This window comes from Apium graveolens, chromosome 10, assembly GCF_009905375.1.
Source record: "Apium graveolens cultivar Ventura chromosome 10, ASM990537v1, whole genome shotgun sequence".
Lineage (NCBI taxonomy): Eukaryota > Viridiplantae > Streptophyta > Magnoliopsida > Apiales > Apiaceae > Apium > Apium graveolens.
In genome coordinates, this window is record NC_133656.1 from 206617516 (window position 1) to 206633997 (window position 16482).

Consider the following 16482-nt stretch of genomic DNA (forward strand, 5'->3'; position numbering starts at 1 on the left):
GATAGACGTGAAGCTGTTAAAGGAAGGGTAGTAGAAACCAGGAAGAAGCTCACACGGAGCGATACCCATTTTTACTAACTGTCGATAACGTATGAGTGGATTACAACGCCTATTTTTTCTTTTTTTTTTTTCTTTTATTTCACCTTTTTTGTGGTCAGCTTTCCTTCAAACTAATCTCTGTTACCTCTTACCACAAAATTATAATAAATTAAAAAAATATCGCTGAAAATCTAATTATTTGTTTCCCATATTTAAACGCCACGTATTAACAATAAAATACAAATATTTAATTGTAATCTGTTCTTTGCCAGCACCTCAATTTTTAAACACGCATTAATATTAGGCTTTTGCGCTATAACCAATTCCATCTTTCCTACCTGCCCAAAAAAACAAATTCCCTCTTTTCTTCTAATTTATAACCCATCATAGATTCATAGTTATATAGTATCGTCAACCCACGTGATTAATTCCTATAAAATCTTCTGGTTATATGATTAAATATTATTACCATGGATATATTTTAATGCATGGTAACGTATAATAATTATAGGCATAAAGAAGAGTTTGATAATAGAAGAAAAATTAAAAATTTAGTAGTTGATCGGTCTTATACAAACTAAATATAATGATTGGTTTTGGTTGATATAATGGATTTCGGGTTAACACGAAATAATAAATACTATTGATCCGGCTATAAAATTATACTATTGAATTATAATAAACAAAATAATATATATTATTCTTCCAGGAAAAATATATTATACAATTGATCAAAACATACACAAAATTAAAATTAAAATATAATTCAACTAACTAAAAAATAAAATAATACTATATAATAATTATGCGGACTAAAACAAAATTATCTTATAGATCTGGACTTAAAAAAATTAAAATTAAATTAAAAATAATAAGTTGGATTTTGTCGGTATAATGGGCCTCGGGCTAAAAATAATAATATAAACCACTAATCCAGGATAAATCAAATTAATGTCAGATTAAGCATAATTCGTATCATATAGATCTGAATTAAAGATTAACTTTTAATTGAAACATAATTAATATTTTTTAAAACACACATAGTCACATAGAATTATTAATAAAACTGTATCGTTCAATTAGTAATATTGTCTTTTTTAAATAGCTCTTATAATCAATCGATTATGTAATAACTCGCTAAAATATTTTTTTAAGGTCCTAGGAGACATTGTATTTTTATTTTGAAGAAAATAATCAAAATAACATTTTTTCTGGGTACCGAGACTATTACTTTCAATAGTTTTAAATGTTTTAAAAAATTATGAACATATAGATATATTAATATAACTATCATGAAGTCTATAATTTAAAATTTTAAATGAACAAATTTAAGGATTTAATTAAATTTTTTTTAAAAAATATATAAAATTAAAAAAAATGTTTGATTCGTGCTTGACACGAGTTTTTAGCTAATATTTATAATATGTATTATTAATAAAATTACGGGAACTAATTTAGTTAGGTTATTTTTTATAATGATAATGATCCACTTTAATGTTTAAATTTAAGATATTTTCTCAGAATAACTGATAAATAGACTGTGATGTAGATGCTAAATTAAAAATGGTTACGTAGATTTGTCCGCGATTAATTTGGATTTGTATGGATATCTCCCATGTAAGGTATTCTTAGCAAAAAAGTTCTATGTAGCAAATATTATAAATAATTTAAATAATTTGTATAATTTGAGGATCTCCAAGCAAGTCTCTTAATTAAAATTGGGTAAATTTGTCAAAATTCTCCTGAACTATACAAAATTGTACATACGAATTTAGCATTTTATCTAACTTCACTTGAAACACGTTACCTTATATATCAACACATTTTATATAATTATTATTTTAATCAATTAATTTAGTCAATATCGTCAAAGATTATCTAACTAAAAGTTTGTTGATTTACATATAGCATACAGTGATGTGCAAAACTAGTTTGGAATTCTAAAGGCACGTGAATGTGCATAGTGTTATTGTGTGTCTTGGAGCGGAAAATAGGGCCATAATGTGAGCCGATTCGATTTTAGGTTATTCGAGTTTGAGCTCGGGATTAAGTTAAACGAGTCGAGCCGGGTTAAAATGTTATATGAGCCAAAAAATATGTCCGGATCCGATTCGTTAAATTCACGAGTCGGGTCGAGCTTACTCGCGAGTTTAACAAGCCGAGTTTCAACGAGTTAAGTTTCGGATAGCTCGTTTAATTTGATTGTTACAAATAGCCCAAAAACAATCTTTAATCCATCAATATTGTTTCAACCCTTTTGTCAAGTCGGTAGCAAGCAACTGATCAATACTGCGACTCTGCGAGCGAGTACGAGCAAAATGTTCGATTAATGAAGTAAGTCACTTTGCTTACGACATTTTATGTGTATTTACTTGGGTGACTTTGCACAACTATCTATATTTTGAATTTCTTCTTCTACTATATTCTTATATACAAGATGTTTGTTTATATTTCTGAAAGAAATGACTGATTATGAATTCATTGTTCATTTCTTACCTTGTTTAATTGCCTGTGCAAGTGGTGTGAAGTGTGAAGTGTACTTGTAGTTGAAGTGATTGGTAATATATAAATTAAATTATTTTGATACTTATCGAGGAAACGAGCTCGAGTTTGAGTTCAAGTTGGTTGAGTTTCGATTATCGAGTCGAGTTCAATTCGATCTAGGCACATATTCGGCTCGGCTCGTTTACATAAACGGATATAAAAGTGAGTCTAAACTCGACTCATTTTCGAATTCGAGTCATGGCGAGTTTTACAAAATGAGTTCGAACTCGAGCTGCTTGCGAGTCGAGTCGAGTCGAGTCGAATTCTGTCAGGCTCGACTCGAACTCAATTATAAATGTTAGGATTCGGGCTCGAAAATCGGTTCATAAAAAGTTCAATAAGCTCTATTTCGGCTCGAAAACTCGAATTGATTTAACTAAATATTGACAAAAATTCGAAATATGATCGGTTCAGTTCGGGTTCGATTCGATTAGATATATATAATATATTAAATAAAATATTAAATATTTTTATTAAAATATATTTATACTAAAATAAATTAAAGATAGTAAAGGCTAAAACACTGTTTTTATAAAAAATTCATGATTCTGCCCACTATTGCACCGACAAAAGTAGCTCTTTCTTGAGCTCAATTTCGAGATGTTCCTGAGAAGAAAGAGCTCGCGAGAAAGCTCGTCAGTGAAAATTGTAAAATGTCTTGAATCCGAGGAAGGTGTAGGCGGGGTCAGCCACAATTATCATAGAGAGGAGATGTAGGCCGTTTATATGAAGGAAAGAGGCCCTCCAAACAACCCCAACTATAATCGGCACAATTGCTCGAACTATAAGAGCCGAATAATTTGAGTCTCGAGTTCGGCTCGGTAAAAAATTTAAATAGTTAGATATTGACTTGTTTATTATCGAGTCGAATTCGAATATTTTATGGGCCTAGCTCATGACTAGTTTTACTCATTTACACCCATGGACTATAGTTAGTCTTAAAGTATCTCCCCGACTTATAAACTCTTAGGTAAAAGTATACGTGACATATCATAAATATAGTTATAGAGATTGTGTGAAAAAAAAGTATAAACTCTAAGATTATATACAATAATGTTACCTAAAATAGTTGACTAAAATAATATAAAATACTGATTATAGCAATGAGTATATTTATTTTACGTTTAGTATTGAATTTCGCATTGGACTTGTGAGATTTTCATAAATTTAGTTCAAATATGGAGTGTAATTGTTTCCATCCAATAAATAGCTTAACTAAATTTACCGGCAACATATGAACAAATCGACTCCTGTAATAAAAATATATACCACCCTAGTATTTAATGAGAATTGTTTCGTGAAAAAGATAAGCTCACTCACACCAGTAAGAATATATAAGAATGACAACATGACAGCAAACTTGTTAAACTAAGTAATATCTATTACTTGTTTATATTGATCAATCGGCCATGAATGTGAATCTAAGAACAAGAAAATGATATTCAGATTCGTATTGTTTGCGGATAGAAGAGAGGGGGGCGAGAGAGAGAGAGGGAGAGAGAGAGAGAGAGAGAGAGAGAGAGTTATCTTCAACAGGAAGAAATGTAACATAATTAGTTATTTACAATTAAGACAAGATTATATACTAACTAGTCTGGACCACTAAGTGTGCTGACATGGCTCTACAGAATGACAGCTAGCACACTACTATATGATAGCTAATCAAGTGAATGTGTTTATCCATCAGTTTGTTCAATAGCCCCCCTCAAGTTGGGAGGGGTAGAAGAAGAAGAAATCAGTCCCAACTTGGACAGTAGGAAGTTAAAATGAGGAGAAGGAGCCACTTTGGTGAAAACATCAGCAAGTTGAGAACGAGTGGGCAAATATGTAAGCTGGATCAAGCCTTCTAGCACTTTATCCCTGGTAAAATGACAGTCAAGTTCGATATGCTTGATTCTTTCATGGTACACAAGGTTTTTTGCAATGTATAAGGCGGATTTGTTGTCGCAATGCAATGTAACATGCTTTAGATCTGACTTCTGAGACACCCAGTTCAGACAATAAACGAACAACCCAAGTGATTTCACTAGCAGCAGAAGCCATGGCACGATATTCTGCTTCTGTAGATGATTTAAAAACCGTATGCTGCTTCTAAGACTCCCAGGTGATTGGAGAATTACCAAAGAGCAAGATGTACCCGGTAACTGATCTGCGAGAATCAACACATGATGCCCAGTCTACATCAGAAAATGCCTATAACGTAAGGGAATCAGAAGCCTTTAACAAAATACCTTGGTGGATAGTATGGGCCAAATAACGCAATGTATGATGCAAAGCAGCCATATGAGACGTCCGAGGATGGTGCATATACTGACTCAAAGCTTGAACAATATAGGAAAGATCAGGCCTGGTATTTGTAAGATAGTTTTGTTTTCCAACTAAAGATCTGTAGTGTTCAGGATCAGGAATGAGATCACCATCAGCTTATGCAAGCTTAAGGTGAACAGGAAGAGGAGTAAGAGCTTTGACAGATAGATCAAATCCAAAGTCAGCTAACAATTCATTAGCAAACTTCTGCTGATACAAAATTATACCAGAATCTGTATGATTTACTTCAATGCCAAGAAAAAAATGTAATTGACCGAAATCTTTAATACCAAATTGAGAATCTAAATACAATTTAAGATTATCAATCGAAGCAATGTCATCTCCGGTAAGAATGACATCATCAACGTACACAGCAGCAATACACAATTTCCCATTAGTTGTTTTAAGAAATGGACTATAATCATTCTTTGACTGAACAAAACCTTGGCAGATGAGTTCATCAACCAACTTAGCATGCCATTCTCTGGAGGCTTGTTTTAACCCATAGAGAGGCTTTTTAAGTAGGCAAACTAGATTTAAAGGATTAGGTATGCCATCAGGTACACACATAAACACTTCTTCTTTAAGAGAACCATGAAGAAACGCATTGTTAACGTCAAGTTGGTGTAGTTTCCAATGTCTACTAGCCGCCAAAGAGAGTAAAATCCTAACAGTTCCCATTTTAACTACTAGAGAAAAGGTTTCTTCATCATCCACTCCAAATCTTTGATTATATCCTTTAGCCACTAAATGAGCTTTACAACTTTCCAAGCTACCATCAGATTTGAGTTTAAACTTGTAAACCCATTTTGAACCAATAGGTTTCTTTCCAGGTGGAAGTGGTATAAGATCCCATGTGTGATTGTCATATAAAGCTTGAATTTCAGTTTGCATAGCTTTAACCCAGATTGGATCACAAGCTGTTTTTTTGTAAGATGAGGTTCAGTAATTTGACACTTAGAAGCATTGAAAGAATGATGTGTAACCAATTACACCAGTGCCGGCAAGGGGATGAAGTAATCACAGTATTACATTTATAAGAAGATAAGTAAGCTTGTGGTTTATGAACTCTAGGAGACTTCCTAAGAGGTATAAGAGGAAGTGATGCAGTACTTTAATCTTGTACATCAGACAAGTGAGAATCAAGAGAATTATCAGAAGAACTGTAATGAAGATTCTGACAAGGCTCAGAAAAATCAGGCTGTGAATGGACAGATTCAAAAGAAGAAGGGCTTATAAGAGAAGTGAACATAGTATCATCAATAGAACAAGAATCTGTCGTGATAGCTGGTAAGTGAATGGCAGAAGGAAATAAAGAAGTTGAAACATGAGTATGAAAGGTGAAGTGAAACTCATGAAAAGTCACATCTCTAGAAACAAACACTAGCTTAGTACTCAGATTCATTACTTTGTAACCTTTCTGCACAACAGAATATCCTAGAAATACACATGCTTGTGCTCGAGGATTAAACTTAATTCTCTTGTCAACACTAGTGGAAGCAAAACATAAACAACCGAAAACCTTGAAGTGATCTAAAGATGGTTCCTTCTTAGTTAGTTTGAAATAAGCAGTAGAATTATTTATACTCTGTAATGGAGTTCTGTTAATCAAATAAGTAGCACAAAGAATACATTCACTCCAATAAGTAGAAGGAAGTTTAGATTAAAAAAGTAATGACCTGGTTGTTTCAAGTAAATGTCGATGCTTCATCTCCACAACACCATTTTGTTATGGAGTATGACTGCAACTAGTTTGATGAATGATACCTCTTTGTAAGTACAAGTCCTTCATAAGACCTTGACACAATTCAGGTGCATTATCTGATCTGACAATAACAACTTTGGTTTTATATTGAGTTTCAACATGAGAAAAAAGATCCAATAAGATTTTTACACATTTAGTTCTGTGTTTTAACAGATGCAACCAAGTAAATCTACTATAATCATCAACAACGGTGAGAAACTGATTAAATCCATTGTAACTGTTGACTCTGTAAGGCCCCCAAAAATCAATATGAATTAGTTGAAATGGCCCATCAGTTTGTATACTGCTGTGAGGAAAAGATGCCCTAGTCTGCTTGGCTAATGGACAAACTTGACAAATAAGATCAGAGGAAGGATTTGATATGCTGAGAGTCCTAATATAAGCTTCAAACTACTGAATGGAACATGGCCAAATCTGAGATGCCACAAACTAAGATCTTCCTTAACAATGAGTAAACTTTTTTTAGTGTTCATGTCTACTACAGCTTCAAAAGTACTGTATAACCCACCAAGCAATTTACCAAGAAGAACTGGTTACCCTTTCCTCAAAGGGTCCTATAAGAAACATTCATTAGCAGTGAAGTTTATTGAGACTCCATTGTCCTTGCATATCCTTTGCACAGATAGTAAGTTATATTGAAAATCAGGAACATGCAATACATTATGGAGAATCAAGTCTTCATGCATCTTAACTGAACCAGTATGTAGAATTCTACTGTCTACCATCAGGTACTACTATGAACTCATTAACATTATTGACTGGTTTATATGAAATAAAATTGCTTAAATCTGAGCAAATATGGTCGGTAGTACCGCTGTCTATTAGCCAATCTTATTTGGAAAAAGCATTTGCTAATAAGAAAAACTTACCAGCTAGTAAAACATGATCTGACTGATCAGAATTGGTTTGACTAGATTTGTTGAGCAATTCCATCAGTTTGTTGTATTGAGCCGCTGAAATTTATGTAGAAGTCTCCCCATTAGAAGAAATTGAATTAGTCTGATTCTCAATGTTATTAAGAGATAGGGCAGCCATCTTTCTGTCCTTAAACTTGAAATTAGGAGGATAACCATGCAACTTAAAATATCTCTCATTACTGTGCCCAGAGATATTGCAATGAGTGCAAAAATAGGTTGAATTCTTCTTAGTTCCAGAATGAGGCTATGCAAAATTTCCTGATCCTCTACCTAAACCTTGTTTCTGAAAATTGTTGAATCCAGTTCTGAAATTCTTCTGTGAACTATTGTCATTAAAAGATCTTCTATTATTAGCCACAAATGCCAAAGACTCTGTGTGGTTAGTCAAATTTGATAACCCCTGATGTCGTTCTTCTTGATAAAATAATCTAAATGCATTAGACAGGGTTGGCAATGGTTGTTGCATCAATATATTCCCCCTTATAGTAGTATACTTATCGTTAAGTTTCATCGTAAACTGCAGTAAGCGATGATTTTGTTGCATTTCTACCACTTTCCGAGAGATATTACAAGTGCATTTGTGACAAGTGCAACAAGGAAGAGGATCAACCTCACTGATAGCATCCCAAACAGCCCTAATTTCAGTAAAAAAAACTCAGAAACACTTTTAGATCCCTAACTCAAATCAGACAATTGTTGTTCCAAAGAAAACACTTGAGTCATAAAAGCATAACCAAATCGTTCTTCTAAGTCGAGCCATATTTCTCTTGCGGTTTTGAAGAACAACACACTATTTGATATATTTTCATCCACATTATTTACCAGCCATGAACAAACAAGATCATTACAACGCTCACAGGCTGCATAATCACTAGATGTAGTTGCAGGTTTCGATACAGTTCCATTTATAAATCCTAATTTATTCTTTGCTGATAAGCTCAACATGATAGAACGCTTCTAATTACTATATCCAGTTCCATTAAATTTCACAAAAACAAGCTGTGAAGAATTTGTATCTGATAAATGCACATAGTAAACACTATTAGGATCTTGACTAGAAGAAAGAGCTTGTCTATTCCAAGCATTATTCGTAGTGTTTGAAGTTGAAGTCATAAGAATTCGTTGATTAACAGTTTAGACAAATGGATGATTCAGAGAAAAACCGAAGTAATACAATCAATCAAGAATAAATGCTGAAAAAACGAGAGAGATTTAGGTGATTGTGAGAAGAAATTAGAGATTTAGAGAGATTTAAGTGATTACGAGAGAGATTTAGAGATTTATATTGAAAGAAACAAGGATACAATCCAAAACTCAAGTAAATTCATCATTCTCACAGAGATTGAAGCAGAAAACGAAGACAAATACTCAGAAATCAAGCACGAAACAGATTGATATCTATAATGAATCAGAAAGAAAACATCTGAAATGAGAGCTAGACTCAAACTGTGTTGAAAGATCTGAGAACATCTCGTAATCGTTGAAAAAACTGCTCTGATACCATGTTAAACTAAGTAATATCTATAACTTGTTTATACTAATCAATCAACCATGAATGTGAATCTAAGAACAAGAAAATGATATTTAGATTCGTATTGTTTGCAGATAGGAGAGAGAGAGAGAATGTTATCTTCTACGGGAAGAAATGTAACATAATTAGTTATTTACAATCAAGACAAGATTATACTACCTCCGTCCTAACGGATTGTATACATGCACTGTTTTCACATATTTCGAGTTTTCTATAAAGTATAGTTTCATAATGTTTTTTTTAAAAAAAATTGAATAAAAATTTAAACATAAAACTTTTATTCGGAAAAGAAAAATTTTAAAAATATTATGCAGTTATGTTTTAAAGAAACATTTAAAAATATGCCAAAAAGTGATGTATAAAATTTAATGGGAGATAGGGAGTATACTGACTGGTGTGGACCACTAAGTGTGCTGACATGGCTCTATAGAATGACCTAAATGACTGTTTATCCATCAGTTTGTTGAATAAAACCAATTAAATTATGATCCATGGAGCACTGCATAATATAGAGTCGAAGAAGACTTAGTAGAAAGAGGAAAAATTTAAGTTTGTTTCTTTGAAAGTTGATTCACTTATACTCGCTCTATCGTGTATACATCTAAAGCACGTAGTAGGAAAATTGTGGGGAAAGTAGTATAATATCATCTATAGTCATAGATGAGTACAAACATTAACATACACGTACGTTAATATGTAAATAATGATCTAAGCCATTCGTTTAGCGGAGAAGCTCCGTAACGCAAAGTGATGGAGATGTCCATCTTCTTGGAAATTAAGAGGCGTATGAGAAGTGAAGATCATCATTTCTACGCCTCGACAGCTGGCGGGTAAACACTCTAAGTCGCTTCTTTAACTCCGGTATCTCATGCTGTCTAATCCTAAAACACAACACTGACAGTATTTCTCTAAGCTTCCTTGTCATCGACACTGGAGATGAATATGAATATGAATCCATAACAAGTTTCTTTGATATTTGTATGTGTGTGTTAGATTTGTATGATTCGAAAGGCGTAGTGTATGTATTATATAAAACAGGAGGAGGAGGAGGAGTGAGTGCGGTGTTGTAGAAATGGACAATGACAGCAGTTGTAGGCGGAGAGAGAAGAGGACACGGGTGCAACACGAATATCTGTTGGGGGGGATAGATAACATACAAGTGGATAACAACGGCTGTTACGTTTTCAACCGGGAACTAATCATTCTTGTTTATATTTTCCTTTTTGTGGTCAACTTTTCTCCTTTGTTACACCGTTCCCACTCTGCCTACCATATATTTATATTTCATAATCTACATTCTTAAATATCTCACTTGATATTCTTTTGGTCTAGGGTTTTCAACGCCACATATAACACTTTGCTTGCTTTACATTTAAGCCACTGATTTCCTATTTATTTTTATCCCCTTGCACTACTCTAATCAAGATGTGTATTCGAATAAAATTGAAGTATAAGTTGTATTTTTACATAAAATAAACAAATACTTTCCCTATTTCAGTGGATAACGACCACGTTTTAAAAACAAGGAATTTGTGCTAATACAAATGGAAATTGTGGAACACAAAGGAGCCTGTCAGTAAGTACTATATTGAGGCATTTTCGATACGCTTCACTTGAAGAAATTGTTCCAGTTATCTACATATCCAAATACTAGACTACTAGGTTGTGTGGTATGAGCAGTGCAGTAATGTTTTAGATGTTGTCAAGGAGTGGAAGGATCATGCCAAAGACATGAAAAGTGTTTATAGAGATATCCAAACTTTACAACATGGGAATTATTTGACAACAAAAATTGCTGTGGGAAAGATTTGCCCACAGAAATGGCTTTGCCCTTCCCCGTGTCCCAATCAAGCAACCAGATTCAGCTCCCACAAATGATAATCATATTGCACATAGCAGACCCCTCTACAAACAGATCCTCTAAAATGGTTAAAATACATACTATTAGGCCGGTAGTAGGAATGCTACTGATATATTTGTGGCTTTAGTACAAAGTTTAATAGTATCCAAGAATGTTGTTCTTCAAACTTAATAACTTTGTGTTTTAAGATGGAGTAGCAGAATCACATTTTATATCACCACCCTTACCCTTGCGCGTCTTGGGGAATGGGGGAGAGGGTTATGAATGACAACATAGAATGCAACAAAAGGTATATAAACTGATGAAGATGTAATCTTTATACAGAATATCTACGTCTTATTTACATGTTGTATTTGTGTGTTTTTGTGTTTGTGTTTGTGTTTGTGTCCGTCTGTGCGTATGCGTAATACTATACCATCAAAGAGAAGGAATTTCTGTGTTCGATTCGGAAGCATCCATTTCACGAACATCACCTCGGCATAGGGGGCAAATCCTGTAAACAACAGCAGAGGAAAGGAAGACTCCATGAATTGAATGAGCAAAGTTGAAAATTTAAACAAGAAAGGAGGAAACTGATAAAAAAATAGCAAAAAAGGAATAAAGGATGTACCCGTGTATCTCTTTCAGCCATTTATCAACACATAACATGTGGTACTCATGGTGACAAGGAAGAATTCGTATTTTATCACCATCTTCATACTCAGCCAAGCAAATGTAACACCTGCAGATAATGATGTTAGTTTTCTGGTAACAATTAGACAAATTCATAGGCATACCAAACTTCGCTTGCTTATATAACAGGTAATATACGCACTAGCATGTCTATGTGGATCTATGCAATTCTTCACCAGTAGATAACATTACAGTCATGTGAGTCAACATAGTACGCATATATCAACACCCTTCTAGGTATACATGCACAATATTCAGTCTGCATATGGATCTGTTATGTAAGTGAGGTAATGCATTCAGATCATGTTCTTTTCATTCTTAAAGGCATATTTAGAATGTCTGTATTGACTATTTACTGGCGAACATGGAGGTTTATATTGGTCGGGGTACATGGACCAAGATGAGAATACAGAATTTAGAGAGGGATTTAGCAGATCACCTCCAAATCATTGGTTTGAATATGTTATTCTGTCTCTCGCTTGGCCTCATCATGGAAGTTTTGTTGTTTTAGTTTCTCAAGAGTTGCAAGGTTTTTTTTGGGCAGTGGACACTCTTTCCAACGCAACATAAATGCATTATCAGGCATAAGAAGTCCATATCTGAATGCTACTAAATCTTATAACTCTCAGTGGTCTCTAAGATATCTACTAAAAAGAACAGTCTCTAAAATATATACTTATGCTTGATATACTAAAGTACTTAGACCATTGAGCAGTACTGCTGCACAACTTACTGTTCTTCATCGTCGTCAGTAATCTGTGTCCTTTTGTGATTCTTCACAGGCAGAGAGTCAACGATCAACTCAGATGCTGGCAGTGAGACAATAGGAAGTGAAAGTGACAGAGGTTGTCTATGGATTTCATCCAGTACCTGCAATCCCAACAGACGTATAATAACTTAATAATTCAGCTTGTTACTGTATATAACAACTCTTATAACAAATTTCCAGTTTTGTTAAAGAAAAACCTGAAATGGTGGACATACATGTCAATAACTGACACCTAAATATGAAACAACCTACTAATTACTGCTGTAAGTAGAACCCTACTGATATCTAGGAGAAAGTATTAAATTCTGTGTCTTTCTAATTCAATAGGTCCCCATTTACGATAAAGAGTAAACACATTAGTTTCATACAAAAAGCTAACCAAAATGTACAAGAAGAGGGCACTACAAATGGCATAAAAAATTGATGTATAGGAAAGCATATATTAGATTAAAAAAATTCATAAATTTAACTCGTTACACAGATCCAATCTAGTGTTTTAAAAAAACATACCTCAAACAATGCTTCTGCAAGCATTACAATACGTGAAATGCTTGCATGAGCACCCTCATCAGCATTTAAGACTGATTCACATGAACATGTGCCATTAGGATGCCGACCCGATGGACAAATGCTTGATCGACGATCACTCCAACGGCGACCACTGTGAAGTCTTTCCCATATCTAAAACAAAAGAGATATAATCAAAACATCCGTATAAGGATAAGCAAGTAATACCTTAGACAATTTTATATACTTATATCCCATATCATGACGGTCAAATACATGCCACATTACTGTTCCATGAACTTTCTAGTTTTGTCAACATTATTAGGATCTTGTTCAAATATATAACTAATACCTTCCTAACTTTATTAGCATAACAGAACAGCCCGATAAATTCTACAATTATGTGCATCAATATCTTACTAAATTTAAATGCCAAGGCAAACAGACCTTAACTTGAAGCTATCATGTAAAGATTGATGTCAGCATTTTTTATATTTTATTCTCTTTTTCTTTTTGTGTGTGGTGGGTGGGGGTAATGCATTAAGAAGAACAGTAAAACACATGTAATTATGAAATTAGCAGAACAAACTTTGTAAGAGTACCTCGGAGCTCGAGTGCCATTGGTGCTCATTTATGCTATTAGTTCTACTTCCTAGAGTTCCAGTACCAACTCCAACTCCATCACCAAAGTATTCACCATTAAAATCAAAAAGCCATCTATCCTGTGATCCTGGATCATCAGAATCTTCATTTGCAAACACCAACGTCCGAGAATCACTACGCCTTCTTGAACTACGTCTTGAAAATGCATCCCAAAATAGCCTTCTACTGCTGTGTCTTGCTTCATGATTACTGTTGTCAGCACCGCTATTAGACAGGGTGTTCGGGGAGAGACTCAGAACGTCAACATGAAGTAAACTTTCATCTCTTAGAACTTGTTCCCCATCTGACACAGCAAATCCAAGACTCGTTGCTGTTGCATCTTGAGTATCATTACTTTGCATGTTAAAGTCTATTGGAAAATCGGATACAGCTGATACAGAGCCCGAATCAAAATCATGTATGGCTGTCAGTTCACTTGCATGGTTTTCAATCGACAAGCCATCTGAACATGAATCACTAATGCAAGCTTGTGTAGTAACTGAACAACTTTGAGGGCAGTTACGATCAATTCTGTTATCAACACCACTGGCAGCATCCAAATGGTTCCTTCCATTTGCAGGGATCAGGCCTGAAGGTAGCCGATCCTCATATGAAGTACTAGCTATATCTCTACCCCTATAATCAATACCAAGCTGATGAGGAGTTATTACATCCTTACTTAGGCACAAGGCTTTGCGATGGTTATTTGCCTCAACACTTCCTGAATTATCATCTACAGGCGAATTCTCTGTAGCTCTAAAGTCAGCTTCAGATGATGATGCTTGCTCAATTTGGGGGATGCTAAATCCATGTACGGCCTCAGATGCTGCAACAGATTCTTTTTTAAACCTTTGAAACTTTCCCGAAACCGAATTTCGGCATTGAGCAGAAGTCATTAGTACTTCGGCGGGATCATCATCCATCTACAACAATAGACAGGCATTTTAAAGAACAGGTTTAAGAATTAACTCACATATTCAGTAGCAAGAGAGGACAAACTAATTTAACAAACAGTCTCCGCCAGAAAAAAAAACAAAAGAAAATTAGCTGTTTAAAAATTCAAATACAAGGAGCACGTTTTTTGAGTATACCAATTCAATACTTGATAGATGACATCCATCTGCATATATTGTACCCATAAATAATATAACTGTCTCTTTAGGTGAAAATCTACCAATAAAAACCCTAATTTCATAATGGAAATGAATATTGTAATAAAGTATAAAAATACTTCCCTTGCTGCTCTACAAACAAGTTCTGCTCTGGATGCCATAATCATATTCATAATCAAGAAACCGTATTAACTTGACGATCAGGGAAATGTTTCTGAAATTGTCAAATAACCATCTTTACAGATACCATGTTTGTTAAAGTTACTAATCTCAACCACCATATGACCTTCTTTTGTAATTATTTAATATTCTAAATCAATAATTTTTCTTGTTCTTATCAATGAGTAACCATAAATTCAGCTCATTCACAGAAGCCCATCAAATATATCCATACAAACACATCCGATCAAACATCGAAAAAGACCAAATCTCCAAAAAAATATTAAAATCTTTGAACTAATAATACAATCAAGCTACCAAAAGTTTCCTTCTCATCTTCAAATTTGTCTCAAACCCTTGACAAGTACACCATGATAAACCCAAAAATGATAAAATATCTGAGTTGGGTAGGACAAATGAATCAAAAAATGTAAAATAAACCTAAAATCTTGGTCAAATTGAACAAAAAAGGGAATAAAAAAAAATGAGATAAAGTTGAAAACTTTAATGAAAAGGAGGGGGGTACCTGAAGAGTGGATGAATGAGAAGAGGAAGCACCGCCACAAACAAGAGCAGAAAGAAGGCGGCGGCTGTGTTTGGGCCTTGTTGGTGTCCGATGATGGCGTGAACCCAGGCGGCTACTACTCGAACCCATATTTCACTTCTCAATTTAATCCTATACCCACAACATCATATATGTTTTTTATGTGTACGAGAGAGAGAGAGAGCGAGAGAGAGCGAGAGAGAGAGAGAGGATTGAAAAATGAAGATGGAGAAGACATACACGGGCACAGCTGATTCTCACCCCTGACCCCCACTACTCCTGTCCTGTCCTCTTTTTTTCATTCATCTTTTTTTATATATTCCTTCTCATTTTAATTCCCCTGTTATTATCTGCCATAATATTAATTCCCATGAATGTTATTTTCAAACTCATTTTTTATTTTCAAAGTAAAATTATTTTAAAAGATCAAATTATCCTTCAGTTAATTTTTTCAGGAATGTTGATGCACATATATGGGGGGACAGTTTTGTCATTTCACCCTCTCTTTTTTGCTATGAAAGTAAAAAAATAGCTTTGAAAATAATATTTTTCTAAAAACAATCCATCATTTTGGCATTAATAATTACTTAGACTTTAATAAATAGGCTTTTAAAATCTGAATAATAAGGATTTTTTAAGAATATCATACTAACAAAATAATCCATTTTGTTCTATTTTAGTCTGTTTGGATTAGCCAATCTGATGGCTATTAAAATATTTTGATTGGTTAGATGGAAAAAGATATTTTTTTTAAAACTTTCCATCTTTGCAGGCACATTAATAAAACAAAATATTCTTTCATATCAAAATAAATCACTATTAACCGGAAATAAATAACTAACCTTTAATAACCTAATAAATTGAAAACTAAATATTTGATAAAATTTAACAATAATCAAGTTTTTGATATTTAAGATAAAATTACTTTATATTATATAATCAAAGTCAATTTCTATGAAAACCACGTTTTTGTTGGAGACTATTTATATTTTACAACTAAAATATTTCATAAAATATTTCAGAACGTATTATTTTGCGATTTATGTTTCATAAAAATCATCATTTTATTTAAAATCTTAAATATCGTACATATACTACACGTATAATATTATA

General features: G+C 33.7%; 1 protein-coding gene across 2 annotated transcripts; it reads right to left on the reverse strand.

The window, feature by feature from the left end:
* Window positions 1–11239: 11239 nt before the first annotated feature.
* Window positions 11240–15691, reverse strand: LOC141692246 (uncharacterized). 2 transcript variants are annotated; one of them, XM_074496984.1, is made up of 7 exons: window positions 15610–15691; window positions 15352–15501; window positions 13515–14477; window positions 12916–13086; window positions 12370–12506; window positions 11575–11685; window positions 11240–11457 (listed from the first exon to the last, which is right to left on the reverse strand). In XM_074496984.1, exons 2-7 carry the CDS (start codon window positions 15478–15480, stop codon window positions 11382–11384), a joined length of 1587 nt encoding a protein of 528 aa, XP_074353085.1. In that variant the 5' UTR covers window positions 15481–15501; window positions 15610–15691; the 3' UTR covers window positions 11240–11381. The 2 variants fall into 2 exon arrangements, with proteins under 2 accessions (XP_074353085.1, XP_074353084.1); XM_074496983.1 differs by having other exon boundaries at window positions 15352–15664.
* Window positions 15692–16482: the final 791 nt, after the last annotated feature.